We start from the raw sequence: 27,609 nt of genomic DNA, 5'->3' as shown, positions 1-27,609 counted from the left end.
TTCTCACATTTACAATGGATCTTCACCAAATGCCTAAGGTACATGGTGTCACAAAATAAAGTGAGGAAGGTTAAATAAAAATAAAAACTGTCCTCTACGTTCTTTAAAACGTTAACCGCATAATCAGCCCTGCAAACCTAAAAACACAAAGCTGATTTTTCCCCATCTACTCCTGCTTTCATGGAGGAGAACTGCTGTGGTAAACAGAAGTCGTCTCAGACCAGTTCATTCCTTACCAACATGGCCATAAATCTGGTGCTGCCACTGCAGTCAGTGAAGCTGGATCCCTTTCAGCCCTAATGGAGTTTGGCCTTGGCATCTCATTGCTATTCACATTTTTAAATTTATTTAATTTAGTGTCACTTGGACAAAGGAAAGGCAAAATAGCCCTGTGAGAGGATCTAGAAAAAAAATAATCAATTTTTGACAGTGTAATTGCCTGCACTGCCAGACCAAGACCTGCAACGTTGCTACTATCACTCAGAAATTGCCCATGTCCTCCACGACAGTGAGATCCACCACCAGAGAGAGGAGGGAAAGGCAGCAGGAAGGATTAACCCTGTTGAGCTCCACAACTTCCAAATTAAACCCATCATTTCAGTCACTTACTTGCACACAGCCAAGGAATTCACAACCAATAATGCAATTTTTTTTTAACCTTTTGCCTCTTCAGAGGTATTGTAGGAATAACTCACAATTTCTGTGAACATGTTCCACTACTCAAGATACTTACCAATTTACTTTTGGGAGATAAATACTGCCATGTGTCTTACTCATGGGGTACATTTTTCCTTCTTTTGCCCACCAGTCAGCTTCAGAACATGAGCAGTGCTGATAATTTCTGGATGGACAGCTCCTAATGGGCATCACATCAGATACAAAAGAGCTGCCCTGTATTTTACTGCCTGCTGATGACCTCAATGTCATGAGGAAAAACAGAGTTTAATCACATTATGGCTGTGTATGAATGTATTTGGAAAGGAGTGGAGACAAAAGAAGAGAATCCTGAGAAAGGACCGTGTGCCCAGCAGTGTGTGCCCAGCAGGGAACACACTAATCTATGAAGGGCAGAACCACCTTGGAGCTGTTCTTAGGAGGAGGACATCATTGACCACAGCACATCCAAAAAATGTGTATTAAAATCACAGATTTTAATAGCCTGACAAGAAAATTGGAATCCACTGCCCAAGTTTCACAAGCACAAGCGCCTCTCATCTTGTCCTTCCTCCCCATAACTAATTAGGAATCTTAGAAATCTCATTATCTTCTCAGCCAACTGCATTGAGATAAACCAAAACAAACCACTTTTCTTTTTCCCTTTATTTGCCCTATGAACTACTCTGCTGTGTTCAGGACATATTCTCATGCACTTCTCTAGAGACAAAATGGTTTGGTGTTGTAAATGGAAATTGAAAATCCTCTCATCACAGTACTCCAGAACTTGCAATGATCATCTAGGGCAAGAAATGCAATAAAATTATCAAAGCAGCAAAAGCAGCTTTGAAATATATACAGCTCAGATGTTACTGGACATAACACCATTACCCTGAAGGCTGCAAGCTCTTTGAAGCATGAACTTTTATATGCCCAAAAGGGTGCTCTGTACACTTTGGATCCTGTATAAATAATAATCACAGGACAGTGGACCCAATTACCCAGTTTGTAGGTTCTGTCTGACATCTGACAAATCAAAAAGAAACACTAAAAATACAGGGCCTGTTGTGTGACACATTCCTGCATCTTTTCCATTTATCCAGATTTCTCTAACCATGGACACCATTGAAAAAAAAAATCATTAAAATGGTACCAGCATTTAAGTACAAGAATATAAGAAAATCTCGCTCTGGACTTAAACAATGTTTTATTTATTGCTGCCTAACTATAAGTGGTAAAGAGTTTTATTCTGTTTACTTTGGTTTTATTTCTGGTGACAGCTGCAATCAGCTCGAAAAAAAGCAAATAGACAGAAAGGATCATAAAGGTTAGAACTCTTCCTTTTGGGATTTTGTGTCAAAGTAGATCAATCCTTAACCTCAGCCCTGGCAGCGCCCCTTTAATCTGAGGTGGTGTGGCTGTATAGATCCAGCCATGCAGCCTCTTTGATAGCACATTCTGCAAATGTGCTGTGTTCTTCAACAGCACAAAAGCAAGCACAGGATTGCTATGGAGGCTGGAAGGCAAATGCTTCATGCATCTGTAATCTTGTTTTCTTCAGGGGTATGGGGAGCAGGATCTCATGTTTCCTTAAAAATCATATTCAAACAAGTACCACTTGCAGAGATGTCAGTTCAGACCTGCATGGGATATAGCTTTATTTTCCTTCCAGATGCTTTCCTTCCTCTTACCTTACATTCAAACACAGTTCTCTCACACCTCAGTACAACTGTTTCTGGATCTTGGCAAGACCATTAGAAAAGTGACCAAAAATTTTCTCATTTTGTGGAAGGGTTCAGACTTCAGAACAAAAGTTTTCTTACATCTTTTTCTTCTTCAAGTTCTTAAACAACCCAAAAAACCCACCTTGAATTTCATCTCTCTCTTTTTTTTCCACTTCTTTGTATCCTTTTTCTGCCTATGTTCACAGAGGAAATCAGGTTTCTGAAATCCAAAATGTCAAGTTCTATCCCCATTGCTGCACGTCTCTGGTTTAACTGGCCTGCAGCTACCACACTGTTTGAGATCAGAGATTTGCCCATACAAGAATCCTGTCTCTGATAACAGCTGATATTTAAAAGAAAGGAAGGGAAGGGAAAAAAAAAAAAACCAGAAGGAAAAAAATCTCCAGAATAAGAAGTGTCACTCTGACCTGCTTTATGATTCCATGTCACAAAGCTTGAGCTTATATCCTCCTACAAACTGTTTTTAACGTTCTTTGTTATATGTGTTCCAGACATGTATTTTTTTACTCTCTTATGAACATATCCTGAAGGACAACAGCAATGAATTATTCAGATTGACCTTACATTCCACATTTCTGCTGGTACCTTAGAGAAAGATCACATATCTGAAACTGGGTCTGGGCACTTTGGCTTCACCCAACACATGCCTGCCTAAGCTGGGCAAACCTTTTCCTGTGAGTGAATAGCTGTGAGTTTCCCCCCTATTTCTTCAAGATCTTACCAGAAGAAACACAGAGAATGACAAATTCCTTAAGCCACAGGAATTCCAGGCACAAACACAAGCCTACAATGCTGCAGAGTGAGTATTAACAGACAGATGGAAAAGCATCCTGAAATTGCCCTAAAATACCTGCAGTACCACTACTACAAATGTTGCTTCCTGTACAAGATGTTTTTGCTCAAAACTGACTAACACTCTATAGGTCTGCAGTAAACAGATTAAATAATGCTTGTGTGCATCATTTATAATTGAAAAATGCCTGTAATCCTCTTCAGCAGAAATAAATAGGTAACTATCATGCTAAGCACAATGGAAAAACAAACACAGAGATATCATTGAGCAGTTTCCTGTGCTAACAGAGCTCTCACCATAGGGTAAATAAGGGATGAACATGACATGAAGAAAAAAAATCTCTTGTTTATTGTACCCTTTGGGTGACTTCAATACTTGGTGCACATGCCATTCTGAATAGCAAGAATGGCTTGATGCTAATGCAATGAACAAGACAAATATTTGCAATATGGGAAACGGCAAGGCACAAGTGACCACATTCTGCGGTCATAAACCAGATATGTTCTTCACATGAAGTCATGGTGGAAATCATACTCTAGACAGGTTAGATTTACGTACAGCTCCTGCTTCCGATGCAGGGACTGAGAAATTATTCCTTTTTCAGTGAACAAGGCTGATCAGCCATGAACTCTACTCACAGCAGGGTTAACGCCTCTGAGCAGGACAATGTGTTGTCCCTGCGCTTGAAAGTCCTGCTGCTTCTACAGCTGTACCCTTGGAGGCAGGCTAGGGAGCTCAGCCCCTTCTCAGGATAACATTAATACTCCAAAGAGGACCGTTTCAGTGACTGAGCAGAGCAGGAATGTGAGCAGAGGACAGACCAGAGTACCTCAGCCAGGCTGACCACGCTAATCCAGCCACCCTGGCCATGCTAATCCAGCCACCAAGCCACAGCATGTGAAAACAGACTTTACTGGGCAAGGTACTACCCCTGTGCTGAGCTCAGCATGTGCTCAGGAGTTAAAAAACACCAACCTTCTCTATCACTCATTGTAGAGCAGCCTGTTCATCTAAAAGCTGTTCATGTAAAGTGCTCTGTTCATCTGATTATTTTATAGGACAAACTCAGAACCTCCTGAAGACCCTGATTTATCAAAACTCAGCAGACTAATAAAGTGTTAAAATTTATGCCACATGCTGTGTAATTAAAGCCATATGCTAAAGTCATGTAAGTAATCCATGACCTGTCTTTCTGCTGGAAATAATTCTATAAAGCTGAAAAAAAAAGATTTCAGGCAAACATACTGATCTTACCCTGCTTATTTTAGAAACAGTAACAAATAAAAGCAGGGAAACCCCCAAATACCTACTGAGGCAGTTAGAGAGGTCACACAGCAACATCAGACCTTAACTCCAAGACCCATGTCCAAAGGACCATACACCCCCATTGCCCAAAGCTCCAGGCAGCCTCTCTGAAACCCAGATTATCCTCCTACCAGCCAAGGAGGTCTGGAGGGAGCGCCACAAAGCTCTCTAATGATCACTGGTACCAACTATCTTGTGAGAAGTAGGTGAATATTAATCATTTGAACAGATCAGGAGTAGGGAATACACTTTCCTTTTAAAAATATGTTAGAAGAAAAGGGTGTGGGGAAAAAAATAACTGAAGAAAACTCACCTATTTGGGTTGATACAAAATACAAATTTCTCTTTCATTTCCACCTTAAAAAATATCTGGCATTTAGACATTAAACTGTCATAAATTTGCTGTGACTGCTTTCAAGCTCATTAAATGGGCTCACAGACAGTATTGCAAAGCATCTCAAAGTGAAGGAGAATGCCACAGTCGGCTATATTGAAAGGTGAAATGACATGCATTTTGTGCTAGGCAGAGGAAAATGAATGGCAACAATTTTGTGATACAGTACCTGAGCCTTTCCCCTCTGAATAGTGATATAATTTACTTTTCTCTCCCACTGCAACATTTGGCCCTTGACTCGGAAACTAAATCTTCAATCTATCAAGCCTTACCCATCTGCTAAGTAAAATGGCCAAGAAAATCTGCATGCCTTGAATTCGATATAGCCAGCTGCTCCCAGAGTGCTGAGCATTAACATCCAGAGACCATCCTCTCATGCTGCAAAGGACGCTGTCTGCCAAGGATGAATGACTACATACTTAACCGTGGCAGCTGAAGCCACTGACAATGGCTGACACAGAAAGATGCCAATGTGTCAAACTCTACTTTCAATTACAACACTGAAAGTCAGGGGTAATATTCCCCCAACTGTGTGCCTTCAGCTCCCATACAGCCTGCAGTTAAGATGTACAACTCACCAGCCAAAAACCTAAGCTCCAAGCACTCTGTACAAACAACGAAGAAGAAAAAGAAAACTATTATGAATTAACTAGGTTGCAGAGATTAAATTGTCCTGTAGGGTTTCAGGACAATCAACATGGTTAAACAATTTTTTCTTCTATCAGCTCAGTGATGTTGGACAGATGCCAGTCCCCAGTCTCTGCGGGAAAGGACCTGATTTTCAGTTGGTTAGAAGAGAAATTAGAAGAATCCCATTAATGTGAACACTGTGCCACACAATAGGTATTTTAACATCACAGCAACAGGATTTAAAGAATCCAAGATAATCACCATCAAAAGAAACATTCTTTTCTTGCTAAAGGGAAAGCACTAGGGATATTGCCTTTGAAACTCTTCAAATCCATGTCTTCAGGGCCAAATAATTTCAGGGCTAGCTATCAGCTTGGGCAGCCCTACTCTTAATCCTTCTGAACAACGATGCTTTAACCTGCATCAGTCTGCAGAACTTGGAAAGGATCCTGGCTTTGTGGTCCATACCCTTCTGCTCTGCACTAACTCCATTGTCCCACCTCTTGCTTCCCTCCCTTTTGAAGTCTACATTGTAAAATCTGATTGTGGATAAATATCTAGTTTCTTAAACATTACTGAATAAAAGGAAGTGAAAGATTTCAGCTGGGTCTGGAATGCGATGAACAGATATGAAAAGTTTACATGTGCTTTGCTTTGAAATAAAGCAGGAAATATTTATCTGGAGTTTTCCAGGAGAACGGATGGGTGAGAAGGGATACTGGTTGACACAATAGCACACTGAGCTATCTATGAAGCCAAGAAAATGCCTACAGAGCTCCCGACATAATGATAAGCTAGATTTGGTGCTCTAAGTTTTTCACCTTCGCAAGCACCAAATGATCCAAGAATGATATATTCCTGCTCCTCCACAGATGATATTTTCTTCCATCTCCCCCATATAAGCTATAATTGCACATCTCCCATATGAGCTGATGCAAAAGGACAAATCTGGCCAAAAGCCTGCAGCCTGACAGAGGTGAGCAGGGAGGGAGAAGGCATTTGCTGTGTAATGAATGGACTGCCCAGAGTAAGTATCCTGCAGAATATATTTGTAAGGGAAAACAAGAAATGGAAACAGCCCCCTTAATTCTTCAATTTTCTACTCATGTGTAAAATCAGAGAGAATAACAGGCACCCAGGCAAGATATGACACTGAACATTAAGGTGGCACACACACTATTTCACACAGATACTGCCATGACCTTTGGTTTTTTTAAAAAATGTGCATTACAGCTGATTTTGTCTTTGCCTAACGCAACCGGTTTCAGGTTTAGGGATTTGAAGGCAAACTCTATTGAGTTAAATATGGGTTTTAGCCTGCAGGTATTAATAATTCTGCTATGAATGAAAATATACTGAAGTCACAGAGGTGTATATGCTGGAGGAGGGGGTGTTCCTAAATGTCTCATTCACCATGTTGTTTCAAGAGAAGAGAAAAAAAAGTTAATGAGTCTTCCAATGATTATTTTAAATAGAGTAATGGGTGTGCATTGATCCTTCTAGCTAATTCCACTTTGAATAATACATCATTCTGACTGAAAGCTTGCTAGTGATGTATTAACTTCATATTTCACTACAGCATTGGAGGATATCTACTAGCAGGGTGTATTAACTAGCAGTGCCAAAGAGGAAGCTGCACTTTTTCCTTTACTTTTTTGAAGTCCACAATGGTTTTAAAAGCTACTGAACTGACTTTGGGGTCAGGTATTCTGGCTGTCCCTCATCTTTGGTTGAGTGCAGTGAAGCTGTTTGCAACCACTGCTCCTCAGAGCCTTTAACTGAGCCCCTGCATCACTTTGTACTTGCTGCCTCTGCACCTGAGTTGCAGACATTCTGGGACTAGGATGGGACAAAGTAGGTTATAGATCAGCAACTTCCCCTTTCATTATGTCCAGTAGGGATGCTTGAAAACACAAGGAGCATAAATAGTCACTTCTACACCACAGGTTGGCTGAAATACCAGGGTCACAGAAAGAGCAAAGCAGTGGCTACCACAGAAGAACATTGACCAGAATCTGTGTGTTGGTGCAATGTCCTGACACAAGAGACTGCCTAAAAAAAAAAGCAAGACCATGAAACTCCGAGGAAGAGCTAAGTGTGCCTAATAACTCAGCTCAGAGTGCCCTGTGTTTGCGCACAGTGAGTTCCTTTGTTAGCAGAGAGGAACATTGATTGTGCATTGTAACCTGCTGGCAGTGGCTGATTGGAGCACCAGGCTGAGGAAAACTCTGCAGCTCCCTCTCCACAGCATTTCCTTCATTCACTATCACAAGATTTGCAACCTGCAGCATGGTAATAAACAATAGACAATGTATTTTCCTTTCTTGTTGTAAGGCTCTCTTTTGCCCAAACTTTGACTTATTCCATTGCTAAATTAATTAATTTCCCCAAAGTATTCTTGCACAAATGCAGCTAATTTAGTGCCAGTGAATAGCACATTCAATTAACAAATAACTGAAAGATCTTAATACACATATATCTAAGGAAAAACAAAAGATATGTTCAGCCCAAAAGCACAATCTGATTAGAGCAATAGAATATCTCAGATACAAAGTTCTGTAAAAGACAAAAATGTAATTGCAACAAAGAAGAGAGGCAGCTTCAGTGGCAGCTTCTCAAAGCTGGGAAAGATTGATTGATAGACTTTACCATCTGCAGCTGGGCAAAAAAGGGCTACAGTAGCTGCAAGTTTATTTAAAGCAATTTCAGTGCACTGAGCCTACTTGTTCTCCTTTGAGAAAATAATATGATTTCTTCATAGAGCATGTAGTCTATTTATTTAAGCAGCAGTGTGCAAGATCTCTCAATCCTACCAGCAGTTCAGCTGGAAAAATGACACACCAGGGGGTAACATTTTATCAGGATGGAGGCTATTTTATAAAAACTGCCATCAGGTATAAACTGTTCTCATCCTCTGAGTTAAAAAAAAAAAAGGGGACCAAAAAAAAAAAAAAAAGAGTTGGGTCTCTTTTAAGAGTTTTCACAATTTGCTCAATTAGCAGCTTTTAGGTAAAAATAACCATTTTGACCTAAGTAGGAAGGAAAACGAAATGGTGTAATGAAAAAATGTAACAAGCACTACAGCCAGATCATCTTACGACACCCACTCCTTGATGTACAGCTTCACACATTTGGAGAGGCTAAACTCAAAACTGTGAAACCACAAATGGAAGTTAGCTCTCATTTTCTTCTGCTCCTGGCTTGAATTTGGTACAAAATTGTGCAAGTGAGAAAAAGTATCTCCAGCTTTTTTTTTTTTTTTTTTTTTTTTTAATGCAAATAAAGCAATGAAGTCTGTTGGCTAAACAGGAAAATTTCCTGGGTAAAATGCAAAGGCTGAAAAGGAACAGCTCAGATGGACATCTGGAACTCCAGCATTTTGCAGGGGTCTAATTTAATTGCTCCAGCTAAGCTTGCCTAGGATGCAGCAGAGATTTCCAGCCTTTTCCTCTTTTCTTGCCTACACAAAGGATTTTGGTGAGAGAGGTCACATCAATCTTTTCTTTAAAATAAAGAAAAGGAATAGTCTCAGCTTCCCAACATTTTTCATTCACTCTACAAGAAAAGTCCAGTTTTTTTCTCTCCTGGCACAGCCCTGGGCTCCCTCCAGCCAGGCAGTACAGATGACTCAAGCCAGCATCTATGAGTCACAAACACAGAGGATGCAGAAATGTCAATTAAGTTACACAGTCACTTCCCTAATGACAACCACACCTCAGTTCACAATTAAATTAGAAATCCAGTGAAAACAAATTATTTTAGGGCAGATTTTTTTTTCCTCCTTAATTTTATGCTTTGAAACATTAAATTCCAACACAGTTTGTTTGCCGCTCCTTTTACCTCATTTCTAAGGAGGTTGGTGTAAACTGGCCTCCCAAAACTGCAGCAGCATTTTTTGCTACACGAAATTCCCCATTTCTAATGCAGCAGCCCATTTCTAATGGGCTGGTCAAGCATCTCTGTGGTACAAGGATCCAATGTTAAACCAGTGCTGTTCATTAATACTTTCCAGCACAATAGGACAACTACAATACAGTCTTGTATTTGTAATTTTCTTTCAAGCAAGTTCTTCCATCTTTACTTATCTTTTTGTAAATTTTCAGTGTCATATAGTTCTTGCAGATGTGTGCAGCTTTTCAAAATGCTATGAACTTGCAGCTTGGTGCTCATAGTACCTAAGGCAGAAAGCACCTACTAATCCTCAGTTTCCTCACTTCTGACTCCACTTTCATGTCTGAGCTGCCTCCCTCTTCCATCACACACCTGCCACATCCTCCTCAGTGTCTCTTTCCACCCAGCGAGCTGTTTCTGTCTCCTCAAATGTTACAGCATCCTCCCTTCCCAAACTGTTCCACATACCTCCTTGAGCATCCTTCCACAACTCTCCCACTTTTTCCTCTGCCTCTCCAAGGAAGTTCCTCTGCTCTTCCACCTCCTGAGATGTTCTTCATGGAAACAGGAGAAAGAAGTGGCTTTGGCTGCTGAGGATGGTGAGTAGGCTTGTCCAGGGGAAACCTGGATGCCAGCAGACAGGGTGCCAAGGGTACCAGCTGCAGGACAGCCAGGGGCTCCAGAGCCAGTGGGAATGAAGTGTGGGTGCACCAAGAGCCAGTCACAGATCTGTCCCTGGGCACTCACAGCAGCAGAACTCCAAGAAGCAGGTGAGAGAAATGAGGCAGTCCATCTCAATCTTCTTCAAGCCACTGAATTAAGAGTGGCAGGATGTGGCCTGCTTTTTTTTTTTCTCAGCTGCTTCTAAACTGCTCAAGTTCCTGCAGCAACAGAAGAACAGCTCAACCCCTCTGTTTCACCTGGTGTAATACTAGACAAAACCAGCGAGGATTATATGTCAAGATGTTTATTTTTCTCTTGCTTAGCATGACCCAACAACTCACTCGGCTCCTTAAAAAAACATTTCAACAAGTATCATGGCTCATGTTTAGAACAAATGGGCAAATTTTGTGCAGAAAAACAGCACTTAGAACACAAGTGCATTAAAAGCCTGGCAAACATTCAGTTTGTGGCAGCAGTTTCTTCCTCTTGAAATACAAAGAAATACAAAAACTAACATGACATGTGTGCTTGTTTCAAGATGTTCTACATTTCAGCAGTGGCAAAGTGAATGCTATTCAATCACTGTGAGTAAGTGATAATCTTAAAGCCATAGAACTCAGGAATCTCTAGCCTTCATGCCTCTGCTCCATGGGCTTCTTACAGCTTTCCTGTGCTCCTGTGGAGCATGACCTATCTATGGAGGGCATTTTCAAGCTCTGTCTCTGGTCAGGAAGCCGTCCTCCTACACAGGGTATAAGTTCAAAATTGCCAAAATCTAAAAATCTCAGGGAAAGCTATGAGAGAAGGAAGTAAAATACAACTGAACAGGATTTAAAACAAAACTTAAAACAGGGTTAGAACAAAAGGTGCTCTTTGAACAAGTCTAGCCTGACCCAGAAGAGTGAAGATGCTTCCTGCAGGTAAATGTACATAGGAATGCTCTCAGGAAGATTCTTCCATCTCCTCTCCTCCCCTCTGAATCTTTTTGCCAGAAAACCTGGCTATTAATTTGAGGTGTTTCCTTATTTTTTTTTTCTTTCTTCTCACACCCAGCACTGTAACTCCTGGATGTCCACAGCTCATGAACAGTGGTTATGATCTGATCACCAAAGCTGTGGCAGGCCAGCTGGACCATCCAGGCTCCTGGCTCATGCATTGCCACAGCCCCAGTTTTGGTGTCAACCTCTAGGAAAGTCTCTTATCTCTCTTCTTAAGATCTGTCAGGCTGCATGGTCTCTTGATGTCACCACCCTCATACAACCACCTGCAACTGACACCACAACCTGTATCAGGCTTTTCCCTGCCAAAAGCCTGATTGTTATGGAGGGAGCTGAAGAGCCAAGCTCTGTGAAGGCAATCCACAGAGGGCTGGCACCGAGGGACATCTTCACTGCCAGGCTGCACAGCCAATCATGCCCAAAGTGCCTGAGACCCAACACAGTCAGAATTCCAGCCCAGCTGGAACAAGCACACCAGGAGCACTGCACTGCTGGCTGCTATGGGGATGAGAGGCTTTCCAGAGCAGCACCACAGCCCAAAAGCTTCATACTGGAGCATCCCATGTTCCCTGGAGTCTGGTTTCCAGCACACTGGTAGGATGCACCTGCACTTGCAGATCTCTTTACACTCAGATTTTAAGGAGGGCAGCAAATATATATGGCATGATAACAAAGGCATTTAAAAAATCTCCTATTTTTAGGGTTAAGACACTGTATGCCTCAGTTATATGTCTCAGATGCAATACAAGCAGTAGTGAGGGAAGGAAGAGGGCACTTTCTAAAAGGCAGACATAGGCTGGGCACTTAGGACACAAATGCAGCATTTAAAAATTGCTTCTGACACAACAACAGCTGACAGAGGTCATCTCCACAGCTCAGCATGAATTTAGACGGTCTTTCAACAGCTCTATTAGACAGGTGTGGTAGCAGCCAGCTGTACTGCATGCACAAACCAAGTTTCTCTAAACCTGAGTGCCCAGCTGGCCCTGCAGCACACTGAGGTGGTGCCACCCGCCCAGGCATCACCTTCCTCTCCCACCACCATCTGTCCATAGAGGGGGATCAGTATCAGCCTGAGGGGTAGTGCAGAGCTGGTCTAGTTAATGAGTGAGCTCAGACTCCAAAATGATGGATGTACCCATCCACAACAGAGGGACCCCCAAATAGCTCTACCCAGAGAGGTTTACTGGGCCTGCTTTACTTCTGGCCTTTAATTCTCTGCTGAAGTTATGAACAGAGGCAAGTCAAGCCATAAGGCAGGGTGGGCTGTGTGCTATTAGGAAGGTAAGCTTATTATCTGAAATGTAATAAATCTCTGTAGATATCTGGAATAGCAGAAGGCAACAGTTTGCTTTGCCATATCACCAGTAATGAGTTGGCAAGAGGAGAGCATTCCAAAACGTTAACCTAAAGCTTAATTTGACTGGTATGCACTTTGGGAGAGTACTTAATAAAACTGGTTCACCCAAGATGGGGAGCTGTCTGTCTGTCTGTTCATGCCTCCCATGAAATGCAGGAGGATATAAAACAGTGTGATTTTAACAGTTTAGAATAGAAAATGATGAGGGAAAAAAAATGTTTGAAAAGTAATTGATGCAGTCTAATCATGTTTCACACAAGAGCATTTCAAATTATGTTAGATATTTTTACAGGATCTAGATATGATAAAGTAGGTTTGCCAGGTAGCAAGGTAGGCAGGAGGGAGGAGGGAATAAGAAACTAATAAAATTATTTTCTTACTTTTTACACAGGCATATGGATAATGCCGTACAAACCATAGATAAAATGCACCAAAAATTGCTAGCTTAGCTGTTAAGGTTATGGAGCTTTGCTTTCTAATCAACACTTACCCATAAAGCTGTTTTTAAATATTGATCTGATATCATGATCCCAAGGGAAAATAAATATCAAAAGGGGTGATTTAATTCAATCTTCATGGTTCTTGCATAACCATGATCTTATTTCTTAAAAAACCCAGAAAGCAGTAACTTAAATGAAGCTTACAGATCAGCTAATATATTTACAGCCTTAAAATAACATGAGGCACACTATAAAAATACACTGAGATCCAAAGTTAATCTCTTTTAGCAATATTCTTGCAGCAACTAAAGATGAATTTTATGGTGAAAAAAAATCCATTTCATCAGGAGCAAGACTGAGCTTTCTAATAACCAAGCTCCTTTCTAATGTGGTACATCATTTTACTTTACTCATAAAGAACACTTTGCCAAATCTCCAGTTAGGCTTCATTTGATACAGCAGAAATGTTGCAAAACCAATACCCTCTTGCAGAAAGTCTCTTTAGACTTGATAATGACCACATTTCAATGCATTTTTGATGCACAGAAATGGTACAGTTACAATCAGCAGCTAAATACTGTTCTGATGGTGTCAGCCAGACAGCTTTTCCTTGGCTCCTCAGAACTGTGAAGCAGTTGCAAACACCATAAGCTCAGAGGAAAAATCCTGTTCAGAGGTGCTGAACAGATTTAAGCAAACTTTATTTAACACATTTCACTTCTCTGCATAGAATAAGATGGTGATTGGCATTCTTGACTCTCACCTATCTCCAGCAGAGCATAAGAGCACATCCCAGCTTCTGTGCTGGTTTTGTTCCGGGAACTGATACCAGCACACCTGAACTTTAAACAAAGGGAGCTTTAAATTACTCGAACCAGGACCACTGAGCTCATTTGGAACTCATCACCTTAGTCAAATTAGTGTGCTTTTCAGTGAATCCTAAATGTAGAAGATATATCTGAAAGCTACTATAAAGTCATCCTGTAAAAGGGTTCCCACATTCGCATACCCTCAACTCCACCCTATAAACTTGAAGATTTCTGGTTTAGATTCAGAGGAGGTAAAACATCAGGTACTAGGATTGCTCTGGGCAAGCTGCCATCTCAGCTGCAGAATTATTTTGGGGATGATCTGCCATCAGCATTATCATCTAAACCATCAGTTATGCATACAAATGTCTACCTCTGTACAAAGACATCAAGAAGTGACCAACTAGATTCTGATTTACTTTCACTGACTTTTTTCTGACTTCTGGAATGAAAACCATAGGCTCAGAACGCCCTCAATAATCATCTCTCCCACAGTCATCCTGCAGCACAGAAACTACAGATGACAAAACCCAGCAACAACTCAACCCTCTGGCAGTAACCTTTAACACTGGATTAATAGTAATTTAGGACAGATGATAACTAAATTACTGAATTTTCCTGCATGCTTGCTCTGCATCATGTGTAATGTTTAGGAATGGCACAAGAAACCACACATATCATTGGTAACAGCTGGGGTGGTGCTCACACAGACACGCCAACCTGACACCAATCTGTGTGACCCTGAAAGCTCCCAACCATCCTCTTCTCTCCCTTGCATGCTTTCATGCTTTCCCATCACTTCTGATCTGGGAAAATACTGACATTTCAGCCAGACCTGCTCTGTGATTTGACTAAAGTTGAACGGTGTGGGCAGCACAAAGACACAGTCAGGATGACTGTGTAACCACCTCGCTGACTGTACCAAAAATGACACGTTCCATTTATTTGTACAAAGAGAGCCCTAAGTGATTCTTACATCTCACAGCAACCTATTAACAAAAAGAGACTTTGTGAATGGAGTATCTGGCTAAACACTTCAAACAAATACATCAATTATGCATAGCCTGTATACTTTTTCCACCTTAGGGATCAAACTGGAACAAGACTAAAGAATTATGTTTTATTTGTATTAAAAATGTATCAGCTGCTGTCCGAGAAGGTTTTCCAGAACATTTGGTATGCTACCCAGGAAATTCTGTCTGAAGCTTGTATTGTTTATTCTTGCCAATACAAGGAGAAACGTGGCACTGTTATAGCTGAGAACTACAGTAATAATTCTTCAGGCAGAACAGCTTGTGTTTAATAACTTTTTCATCTGCGCCAGAAGATCTAAAGGGAAAGGAAGCCCCAATTTTACCCATCTATTTTATATATTCAGACTTTACAACCAATCTCTCTTTTATGGCACAAAGTGAAACTAGGCAATCATTTATGAATAGATCCTGTGCTCACCTTTGCTTAAAATTTGCCATAACACTAACTGGTAACCAGAGACATAGGAAGATTTTGCAGTTTCATGGAAGATACCAAGGGCAAAAACAGGTGTAACTTTTCTAAGGGTTACCAAATCCTATTCAAAATCTTGCAGAACTGGGCAACTGTGGACTGGAGAACAGGAGTTTCCTGGCTAAAATGTTAGATTTCTCCATTTACGTCCCGTGAAAGTAAACCACATGTAATACATTCGATATTATAACCCTCTGAGAGACAAATGGGTCAGAGAGCTAGATGAATACAGAGACTGTTAAATAAAATTAAAATAACTAAATCAAATTTTAAAATGAGGTAGGCAGACAGGCATAAAAAACTGTTCCTGGAATCCAGGCTGGATGTCTAAGAACTGGGAGAAAACAGGGACTTCCCAGAGGCAACTGTTCTGCTTGGGAAAGAGGAGAGGAAAGGAGATGAATGTATATCTTTACATCTCCTGTGATTCTGTAACTAAGATCAATTTTAGCAAAACTCTCCGAAAACTTAGATAGCAAAAGACAGATTCATTATTTACAGCTTCTCTCTCTCTTTCTTAAGGTCAAGTAAAAATGCACCAGATTTGGGACATGTAAGAAGGACAGGGATGAAGCATTTGCTGGTATCACAAAGTTACAAAGAAGCCACATTTGAGGGCATCTCAGAGCTCAGAGACACAGAGGGGCTGCTGTCCCTCCCCTAAAGCAGTGATGGAGCCTGCAGCAAGGCTGGGGGTCCTTCCACACTGTCCCAGCTCTAGGTTTGCTTTGTGATGTTTGACAAAGTGCCCAAGCAATGAATCAACAATGCACAACAGAGACTAAAATGCACAAACTACTACTGTAGTTAGGGAACTAATTTGTTTTTTAGTCTAATGATTATAATCAGTAGACTTCCTGAGTCTCAATCTTCCTGAACCACAGAAGGGGTGAGATATTAGGCTGACAACTGTAATTTTTACATATTACACATGTAAGTGTCATTTTCAGGAGTCTAGTAAGGCAAACTCCACAAGACATTTTCTATAAATTTAAAATTTTTTATGGCATGGCTACAATTTTTTTTTTAAACAGGATGTTTTTAAATCACAAAGAAGCAAATTACTGTGTTTAAGAAGCTGACATAAGACACTATAAATATTCCTAAACTGATTCCACTTCTGAACATCAAGGGTGAGAGAAAGGAAAGGGAAGAAAAGAATACACAAATGCCTGCTAATCAAGTTCTTGAGGCAAGTAATTCAAATAAAAACACAAAAATGTAAGGGGACAGTTATGAGAATTAATGCTAACAGGTTGGTAAGTAATTCAATGAAGCAAGTTAATAATGGCATCCTGCTAAGGATTAATCTCAATATATTAATCAATTAAGAATCATTCAGAAAGCAAAAAAACTGCAGGTCACAAACATTTACAATCCTGTAAACCAAAAGACAGTGATCCTAACATTCAAATGAACATTAAACCAGAAGAACACAGTGACCTATTCTCATGCAACACATACAACCAGCTCTCATTAATGGTTATGACTGATAGCTCAAGACCTTGAGGACAGACCCCATAAAATGTGCAGTGAGTTTTTGATATTTGCAGCATTGCAGAACTTTGGAGTCCAAGTCCTCTCAACAACAAGAAAGTTTGAAGTTCCTTCCTAACATCAGTAATTGTGATTATTCCATTAAATAAATTGGACCAAAGGACTGTGATTTCTCACAAAAAGCAGAAGTCATCCATTGGTAACCCATCCCCACTGTTATCCCCCCTCCTTGCTGCTGCATCCAAGCCAGAGACAGCACAAATTTTGAGTTGTGGTCTCAGACTTTGCAGTTAAGAAAGCATTGACAGTGCATTTGGGAAAAAAAAAGCATCTAATTTTTGCCTTCAATTAGATTTTTTAGATGCTTTGGAAATTCATTTCCCTAGATATGTCTGAGACTAAAAATAAAAAAGCCAAAGACTCTCTATGCATTCTGGTATTTTGCACTGAACTGTAAAAAGAACTGCATGGCACCACTTTCAGTACTGCCCATATCCTTTAAAACTCCATCTAACAAAAATGCTTTAATTGAAAGTATTGCATTTTGGAGGTCATCAGACTTTTTGCCTTAGTGGAAAAGACCATGAACAAGTTCACAGAGTGAGGAGAAGAAGGGAAAGGAAGATGATTGCTTGGGCACTGAAGAAGATAAGTGCACATAAGGTAAATTACCCTTCTACACTGCACAGTCAGCCTGTGGATAGAAAGTTTCAACACAGCAGGTTGCAGCCATCATGATCTAGAGACTGCAAATGCCTCTTGGCAGAACACAGGCAAGCAGAAGTGGAACGATGTGTTTGCTTCCAAGAACGATCTGTTTCAGCCGCCCTGTCAGTCTGTGCCTCCAAACCCAGCCCCCCTTTCGCTCACACATTTGTATCTCATTCCTCCAAGCAGGCTTGCTCAGGATGTTCAGGCTGCTGTGTGAACACCTCTGCTCTTCACACTCACTTATTCAGCCACATGAGCTCCTTCTCATGACAAGCCATGACAAGTGTGCAGCCATGGGAGCAAGAGCCTGAACCCGCAGCACCCTGCACACAGACGGAAACTCTGCTCTGCTTGCACGGGATGTGACATCAGGGAATCCCGGGCTCTGCACAGTACCCCAGCGGCAAAGGTGTGTCTCAGTGGTGCTGTCATTGCACTGAAAGTTTGGAGAACTGAAGCATACCTGGTACAAAAAACTCCCATAGGTGAAAGGACCACTGTTTCTTCAGTGCAATTCAGCTCGCTTACAAAGTGAGCTTCTTGAGTCCAGCAGCACTGAGCGATGAACACTGCTGGGCTCACAAACCCCTTCCAGCTCCCTGTGCTCCCCAAATTGCTCACAGCAAGGTCCCAGGGCTCACACTTGCAGTCTGCCCCTTCCTGACCCTCTTATCTGCCCTCCTTTTTGAGAAAGGGTGCAGCCCTCTGCCCTTCTCACAACTACACCATCCTCAGCAACTAAAAACCTTTTGAAGCTTCTGTACTAAACTCAAGACTTCATCAGGGATTGTCTGCCTAGTGCTCTCAAAAGGCAGCCTTCTCATTTATGTACCAAAATAAAGGATGAAGAACATTACTACAAGAAGCCGTAGTTTAAAAACAAACAAACAAAAAATCTGTTGTAAATAGTAGTTTTACTATTAAACGTCATTTGAAACATGACTAATCTAGGCAGAGGTATGGATCAGAAGAAAGTCTCATTGTTAAGCACTGGAAATTTAATAAGCACCAAAATTGGAGATATATAAATATATATTTTACTCTCAGAGCTATTCCCCATCTGTTCTCCTTTTCCTTTCTTATTTTACATAAAATATTCAAAAAATATTCATATTTCCCTAAGAAACTTTCGACATAAGTTGAAATAAAAAATCAGAATTTTGAGCTTAGTTAAAAAAAAAAATGTTTTCTTTAATGGAAAGGGTAGAATAGATTTTTTTAGAAATAGTTTCCATGAATTTTTGTCTTCTACCCAAACCCTCCTCCAATCAAAATGGTTTCAGAAGATGTTGCTCAGCATGAGCATTTGTTATTAGGCACCCAGACTTGCATATTTTGGCTAAAACACACCTCTGGAGGCTGGTCTGTGCCACTGACATACTGAACTCTACTCAAATCAAACAGACCTTAAGAAACACTCAAAATTTTGTATTTAAACTCTCCATGATGCAAAATCACTTTTGGCAATTTTATCTCCACTTACATGTTGGAAGATGAGGAGAATCTTTTTCTGCTCCAGAGATGATTCTTATGTCACCATAGCCCGTGGCATGTATTGTGCAAGGTGTTTGTCAGAAAAATGTCCTCTGGTGCTGTAGTGGCCACATCCACCTGCTCTGGTGTGTCTTTATGTGTCAGGGTATCTACTTTGTACCTCTATACATAATTTTTCAACCATTTAAAGGCCGTAGTACTGCTTTTATTAGTAACAACTGCTGTTTTCAAGCAACTGCAACATTTCAAAATGCTGCAAAACTGGACTTAATAAAGAAAAATACATTTTAAATTGTTTTGCTTGTCTTCACTTACATGGAGAGTTATTGGTATACAGCTATTGAATAAGGAGCTGTACTAATCTTCATGGTATGAAGATAATAAAAATACACCTGTACTGATACTTAATAACACTGCTAATCAATAACAACTGTTTTTTTATTCATGAGCTACTATTAATAAAACCCCATGGGTTCTATGTAACCATTAAAAGAATTAATACTGTAATTCAATTTTAAATTCTTTACATCTATCTGAAGTCTATTAAAATAAATGAAAAGTCTCTCAATGACTCTGGATGATGCTCTGCATGTTAATGATGCCATGTGTTATTTTCACTCTTGCAAATCACCTTTAAGATATTGCCTAAACACTGGAGTACTGATTATGCTTCGTGTGGGTGGATATAATGTTCCAAGAGAAGTGCACACCTCTCTCCCCATTCTCATTGTCAAAATCAAATTAGTTTTGCTCAGACTTTCAAAAAGCATTAGAATAAGGGAGAGGCAGAATCAGGGAATTGCTAGGAATTGAGATGGGGACATGGGAGGGACCCTGTCTCCTACTGGATGTGGTTTCCTCAACAGTCACCATATTTAAATCACTTATTCACTGAATCTGTTTTGTTACAGTGGCAAACACATGAAACAGTTAATGAAAGGGAAGAACAGGGAACAAAAAGGCTTCCAAGGGAAGTTAAAAGCTGAATTCTGTTGTTTGAGAAACATACTTTTAAAAAGCATATTTTTGGCAAATATTCAATAGCTTTGATGGTGTTCCACCAATTTATTCTGTGGTCAGCTCATTTAGGCCCCTGTGAAAAGTGAGTGATTGATCATATTGATGATGCAGACCAAGAATTACTACCAAAATAATCTCACAAACAGCAAGGCCACAAACATGCATTTTACTGAAGAACACATCCCTGGATACATGAGTAGCTAGTAAATGTAAAGACATTTATATGCAAATAATACACACATAGATCTAAAAGTTAAAAGGGCTACAGAGTAGTTTCTTCAACAAACTTACAAAGACATGTCTGCATTGGAGGGCAACTCAGCTAAAGACATGTAAACCCTTGATTTTTATTCCATGTACTTTTAAAAATACTGCTAGCTGCACATTTGCTGCCAAGTACCTAATTACCTTTAAAAATCTAGCTCTGCACTGCTGAAGCTCTTGAGTGATCGAGGTATCAACATCACTCATCATTATGGAGCTAATTTTAATGATGAAAGCATTGCTAAAAGTTATTTTAAAATTCATTTTTACTTAATTTCTTTAGAGATGATTTGTTTGAGTACCTGAGACACAGTAACTAATCACTGATGGTTTTCTCTGCAAATATAAAATAGATTTATATGCCCTCCCGGTAGGAACAAGAATTCCATCACCTCCTCCTGAATTTCTGAGTTATCGAATATTTGATGAGTGCTTAGGGAATCAGTATTGTGCCTTTTCACAGCAGTAATCAAGGAATGAAGTATTCTCTGCCATAATGAATCTACTGCAGGACTAAAAGATGAATATTTCAAATGCAAAAGCAATATGTTTGTTTTGAACACTTTCAAGTTTGGCTTTAATAAAGCAAGTGGTGAAGTATGCAATGAATTATATTGTTAGATGGTTAAAACAGAGCTGTGCAATATGTCTCAATGCATTTAATCCAAGTAAATACTCATTTTAAATGTGACTTATAAATATGTATTACATGTATGATGAACGGATGACTCAGGAACCATGAGAGACCTGGGCCTTGCCTTCCACTCCTGGTTTGCTTCAAAGCTAGCTCGGCCTGACAATTAACCAAGGCCCAGTGCCAGAACAACCAAGCTGAGTCTTATGTGGGCTGAAATGAAACATGAGCACCAACTATTCAAGTTAGGATCATCTAAATCCAGCCTGAGATGCCTGGCTGGGATGAGACCTGCTGCATGTGTTCCAGCAGCTGGTGGAACCAACATGCAGCCAGAGGCTCCTTTAGGACTGCCACAAAACAGAGCCCCTCAGCTGGGTCCATCACTACCCTTCCTGTACATCCAGAAGCCTTTCCTGCCAGCCAAGAGGGTGCTGGCAGCGGGAGGTGATGGGCTGCTCAATTTGAACTTCTCCCACCACTACCAGCTTCACTCTGAGAAACACCAAATCACTGCAACACAGAGAGGAATGGCCATAATGCATTCACCTGAAAAACCTGTCAGAAGGCAAGGTCTCATTTGTCATGGCATTCTCTCCTTTGTCTCCAGGGGATTTTGATTTTTGCTAAAATAACAACCGAGTTCTCTTTAACAACAAAGCAAATCCAGCTAGAGATTTCAGGCCAGCTCATCTCATTTGCAAATTGACAATACCTGCTACAGAGTCCCTGCAGTGCTATTTTGTGTGAGACCCTCCCCGTGTCTATCCACAATGAGATACAGAGATGAGCAGTTATAGCAGCTTGTATTTGCAAGAATTGTTACTTAGTTTAGTAATTTTTTTTTGTCACATCAACTAACCAGCAGCACACAAACAGAAATAGCATTTATCAACAGAGTTTAAAATGAAAGTAATGAGAAAAGCACAGCTTTAATCACAACAAAATTCCAAATGCTTCAATTATCCAAGTTCAGAACCAATGTACTTTATCTGGAAATTGCCCCTGAAATAATGAATTCAATAAGGAAAATTCTTGTATAGTCCAAGTTAAATTATTTAAAAAGGAAGAAAGAGGGTACTTAATTATTTAATGTTTCACCAATAATTATATAGTTCAGTATAATGTTCACTCACTGGAGAACCTGATTTTCAAAGGAACATTTATGAACATCAGTCAAACAAAAAACACCTGCCAGACTATAAACTCAGCCAGTGTTGTGCACATTCATTCCAACACAGCATTACCACATTAGCAAAAATCCAAGTCTTAATGGCAAATGTATCCAATAATTTATGTTAAAATATTTACATAGAAAAGCATGCATGATACAGTTTTCTAATGCATTTATAAAAAACAGTATGACCTCTCTTGCTACAATTTTTAAAAACTGTGTTCTAGGTAAATGAGTTCAAGATGGAATCAAAACTCTGGAAAATAGAAAGCTGTAGTACTTAAACAACATAAGCTGCCAATCAAAATCTGACCACAGACATCTTAGGGACATTTCATTCAAAAGTCAGTAGGAATCAATTTTAAAAGACAGCTTTAAATTAGCTGCATGAAACACTAGCCATGGCAAGTTTATCTCCATGGAGTCTTGGGAAGCAAGGCTCAAGGAAAACCAAGGATTTCTCAAGAAAAAGGTTTTCCCAAGTTAAGACTTGGCATGCCTGACTTGGCATCAACAAGCCCAGCAGAGGATACACAGCCGAGGGGGCTAAAAAAGCACCTTGGTCAAACACAGTAGGGATCTGCAAAGGATCATCACCATCATCCATTAATAACCCTGTGTTAACCCTATGTACAACAATTCAACCCCTATGGAACTAGTTCTGGAAAGTCCTCATGATGGCCAAAACAGCAGCTGTCACACTGGTGTCCCTTAAGTTTATTTACAGGTGCCAGAATTCAGCACATGCCCTTCTAGACTGGGGACTCTGGGCTTTACAAATCTTCCTCAACTGTCCTCTGTCTTGGAGCAAAGCTGCCCAGAAGGAAAACCTGATATACTCACAAATTTAACAGCACAGCACTGATTTCTCATTTTAACCCAAAAGAAAAGGAAAATATGCCAAAACCCCCACAACCATTTCCTTGCAGCAGCAAACCAGGCTGTCCCTGGGTCACTTTGCCAAAGAATTACCTTGACCCCACTCTTTGGAAAAGACCAGAGAGCGTTCATCAGTAATGGCCTCGGATTTCACAGCTCCCAGAGCAGAGGAGCCCAGCTGCACCATCATCCGGATTTTACAGCCTCATGTCCCGTGGCCAGCAGGGCTGGAAATGTTGAGTAGTGTAGATTTCTGCTGCCCTGAGGGGACTATAACACTCAGTCAGGGTCTTGAAAAGCCTGAGGTCTCTGACTATCAAAGATGGGGTTTTTAACAGCATAGCACACTATTTTAAGTTATTTTAATGGCTCCCTTGGAATTGTGCAAAGAGAGACTTACAGTAAGTGCAGCACTTGGCTTTGCAGGTGGGGAATACCAAACACAGTCCCACCACAATTTTAAGATACTGTAAAAAAAAGGATTTAGGGAATACATTGATGTGACATGGGGCAGTGCTTCACATGGCTGATGTGAAGCCCATCAAGGTAATTTAGCAGTTAAATTCCAGACAGATGATGCCACAACATGCAGTGCACACCATGGCACAAACCCACGTTCCTTCTGACACGGCACACACACCAAACCCACAATGCTTTACTGTGGTATGAACCAGCCTTTGCTTGTTGTGCTTCTAAACTTCTGTCTCGCACGGCCAAATTCAACTTGCCCAAAGCTTCCCATAGTACATTGAGATTAAGAAGTCTGGGGAATCATCATCATGCCATGCCACTGTAAATTATCACAGCTCCACCAACTTTGCCCTAATATGAAATGCCACAGAACTGCTCAGAATCCAACACTGATGAATTTAACATGCCTCCTTCTACTATCCTGATGTCAGCAGAGTTACAGCAATTTATGCAATACAAGGATCTGTCCTTTTCTCCTTATCAAAGCATTTGATCAAAATCAGTGTCATGCAAAAAGACAACCTTACTTAATTTGAGCAGCAGAGTCAGGCTTGTCACTCTAACATCATAAGAAAAAGGGAGGTATTTACATATGAGTACTTGCATATTCCTTTTTATCTGGCTTCACAAAGATAACAGTAAGATCACTTTCTTCCTCAGTAAAAACGAGTGTGAAACCTTACAAAGGATCAGCATTTTCCCTTGCTCTTCCCTCCCTCCTTCCCTCTCTTCTGAAAAGCAAGACCCCAAGACATTTCAAATCTTCATTAGCTACTTCTCTGCCTGTGACAGCCTGGTGGTGTGGAGCGGCTCCAGCTCTCTCCCTTCAATTCACCCTCAAGTCAGAAAGGTAAGACCCCGTTTCTGATGTGAGGTGACAAGGGGCTCACAGTGCTGAAGGCCACGGCCACAGGTGACATTCTCATCACCAGTGGTGGTCCCTGCCCCACGCTGCAGACTTGGATCGTGCGGGACCACAAATGAGCTCAACAGCAGCCCCAGATCTGCATCTCTCAGGATGCATTTCAAACAAGTGGATGCATAAATTCACTCCTTTAGAAATCTGGTCTGTTCAAGAACTTGCTACTATGACAATTTAGAAGAAGCTGCTACAGATAAGATTGATGAAACGTATTGATTAATTTTCTCTCAAGCTACATTTGAATTTTAAGTTTTCCCTAAACAAAACCAGTTGGTGTTGGTTTGTTAGTATTCCAGGGACTGCAGCAATGTGCTTCAGCAGCAAAGGAAGTTCCATGATAAATGTGTTCTCCAATCTGCATCTGTAGAGTAGCTATAAAGTCAGAACAATCCAGACAAAATTTTTCATTATGTTTTTAAATATACTTATTTACATTTTAAATCACACATAGACAATATGAAATATCTTTCACTTAGACAGGTAGGAACAAGAAAACAGATGCATCCATTAAACTTGAAATAATTCAATGAATTAGATAGTACTCAGTGAACACTTTGGTTTATGGATATAGCCTTTGTTTTAACTTACTTGAAAAAACACGGCCATGGCTCCTACCACCCTGTTTTCTAGAACTGCTGTTCCAAAACTGTCAAAGTCATCAGGATTGTAGAAGTAAATCTGCATCTGCAAAAATTAAAACCAACAACAGAATCACATTAGTGTTGATTCATACAGTTTTCACATGATGTAATGCATACACATTGTATGTAAACCCAGTGTTATGAACCTGAGATAAAGGAATTCTGCTGAACAATACTGTTGAACCAGCATCTTGATTAATAGCATGACTGCCCTGCTGGGACAGTAAGCAGGGAACAGAGTTGTTGCAATGCATTTTAATACCAAATCCAAAGGTAAATAGTATGGCCAGTCTGTTCAGATGTTAAACTTTGTGCTTTCTGCCAGCATCTCTTCATTTCTTTGCACATTGAAGGCTCATCTCCCGCTCTGTTAAATGTGCTAAACATATTTATCTCAAAATCCATAGAGAATTTTGAAAAGGATTTCGATGTTTAGAGTTATTCCTTTACTCCTAAAGTAATTTGTAAGATAAAAGTCTGTCTCCATAGCAATGCATTTTTATGAGCCTGTGATATTCAGGTCTATCAGTTAAGGTCACACTTCTCCCTGTCTTCAGTTAAATTTCATGACTTTTATTTCCAAAGCGTTAGTACTCTGCAAAAAGCATGAGGCAAAACCAGATATATTGATGTAATTTTTAATGAATAAATAAATATTAATAATTACACAAACCCCAAGTAAGAGCAGGTAAGGACAATGATTACCCCAAACTAACAAGTGTTGGAGTTACACAAATAGAAGAGGGCCAGGAACAGCTTCCTCTATTCACTCTGCTGGTAAACAATCCCACTCCACTACACACATGCCATGAATAAGGGCAGTCTGTGGGTGCTCGTGCTCTTCATTCCCTGTACAGTTCTTGTTCCACTTCCCACAGTAGTTGAGCTCCCACTTCTGCCAGCTGTCTGAACACACTGCTGCTTCTCCAGTAGTTGTTCAACCCCTCCATTCCAAAAGAAGTCCCTAGTGTTAGCCCACCTTTATCAGCCATGATTTACTTGTTTGGGTTTTTCCAAAATAGTGCTGCATGACACATCCTATTATATTCACAAATGCGCTATTTTTCCCCTATTTTCTATATGCCAAGGAAGATTATACCCTTTTATCTTGCACAGATACATTCCTACTCACATTTACTGATTCCCAGGCTTCTGACTGTACATATTGTCTGTAGTGGATAGGTGCTTTGCCAGTATCATAGAGTTAAAAAAACATCACCACATAGGGAAAATGCCAACATGAAGGTTGGAGCATTCAGAGGTAGAGGTACTTTTTTCAGCAGGAGGAAGACCATACTCCAAATAGCCCACAAAAAAAAAAAAAACAGAAAAAAATTGGCACTCACACTAGCTTTATAAAATTTGAAAGCAATTTTCTTCCCCTTCTTATTTCCAACATACACATATACACACACAGATGCTGACAATATCTCACGAAGGTGGCAGTGCCTCCAGATTCTGACAACTCATGCGCTGAACAAATGCAGAGCAAGGTACAGCAATTCATTGATGTAGAAATTAGAAACAGTTTGTTTCAGGTAGAATTACTTAAGCTTCAGTTTAGCCAACACAGACCAAACCTGGCAAAACACTCACAAACTACATTTTGCTAGCTCTTTAAAATAAAGTCTAAAATTATCTACACCTTACATAAAACATTTCACAATATATTCCTCACAGGAGTTTATGAAGAAAAGCATCACTGAGTGAGTTCAGCATATGCCAAGATCATTTTGGATCAATTTTGCTCACGGCATTTTAAGGAAATTAATTTTTACAACGCACTCTTGCATACCAGCGCAAAGGACTTTGGTAAAAGAGTTTTTCATTCAGATCCCTCATCTTAGCAGTTTAATCTCATAGCCGAATCAAGAACCACACTCTGCTCTGCCTTGATTACCATACACATTGGAGCATTTTACCACTGCTCCCTGGTGTTTTTCCAGAGAGCGTGGTTGCTCTCTCTGCATCCATCATGTCAAGGGGAACTGTCCTGTATGAAAAATTATTGTCATCTGTCATGCAGTAGCTTCCTTATGTGCTCATACAGCTAGAAGGAACACTTCAGGAATACAATATCTGAGGAATTGCTATTATATAATTTACACACACATACCCTGCAAAAACAATGGTAAAAAGACAGTAGAGTACACCCTCAAAGCCTCATGGTTCAGGCCGCTCATAAAACCACACCTGGACACCGCTGAGCATTAGCATTATGGCAATTTTCTAATTATGTGATCACATATTGTTCTCTTCCATAATACAGCCTCATCAGTTTTCCCCAATTTACAATAAAATGCAAATCTATCCAATGTATTTTTGTTCTTTTATTCATAATATACATAATATTGAATGCACTTATCAGTAGATAGTTAATTTAATATTTTCTATGGGTGGGATAAGGTTCTTTATGTACAAAGTGGGAATAAGACAGTTAACTGTAAAATTAATTTCACCGCATACTTAAGTGGCCTAAACATGCTAGAAAATTTTCATTATTACTCCTTATTATATAATTAGTGTATACAATATATGGGGCACTTTGCATATAAATGACTTCTACTGTCTCTGCCTGGGATGTAAAAAGCAGCAGCACAGAATGCAACAAAGAGCCTTTCAAACTAAAGAAAATTTGGATTGTATTATATAATGTGTTACTTGTGAAATGCAGAATGGAGAATCACCCAAGCTTACACAACCAACCTGATTTG

The 27,609-nt window shown here is 40.1% G+C and overlaps 1 protein-coding gene across 3 annotated transcripts in view; it reads right to left on the bottom strand.

Moving 5' to 3' along the window:
• PTPRG (protein tyrosine phosphatase receptor type G) overlaps positions 1–27,609 on the bottom strand; it is a 389,287-nt gene that overhangs the window by 107,700 nt on the left and 253,978 nt on the right. For all 3 annotated transcript variants that reach the window (XM_068202110.1, XM_068202112.1, XM_068202111.1), the window contains one exon: positions 24,843–24,938. In XM_068202110.1, the coding sequence (XP_068058211.1) occupies positions 24,843–24,938 (96 nt within the window). The remainder of the gene's footprint in view (positions 1–24,842; positions 24,939–27,609) is intronic.

This window comes from Anomalospiza imberbis, chromosome 11 (genome assembly GCF_031753505.1).
Source record: "Anomalospiza imberbis isolate Cuckoo-Finch-1a 21T00152 chromosome 11, ASM3175350v1, whole genome shotgun sequence".
Taxonomy (NCBI): Eukaryota; Metazoa; Chordata; class Aves; order Passeriformes; family Viduidae; genus Anomalospiza; species Anomalospiza imberbis.
This window is presented reverse-complemented; position numbering and strand designations above follow the sequence as displayed.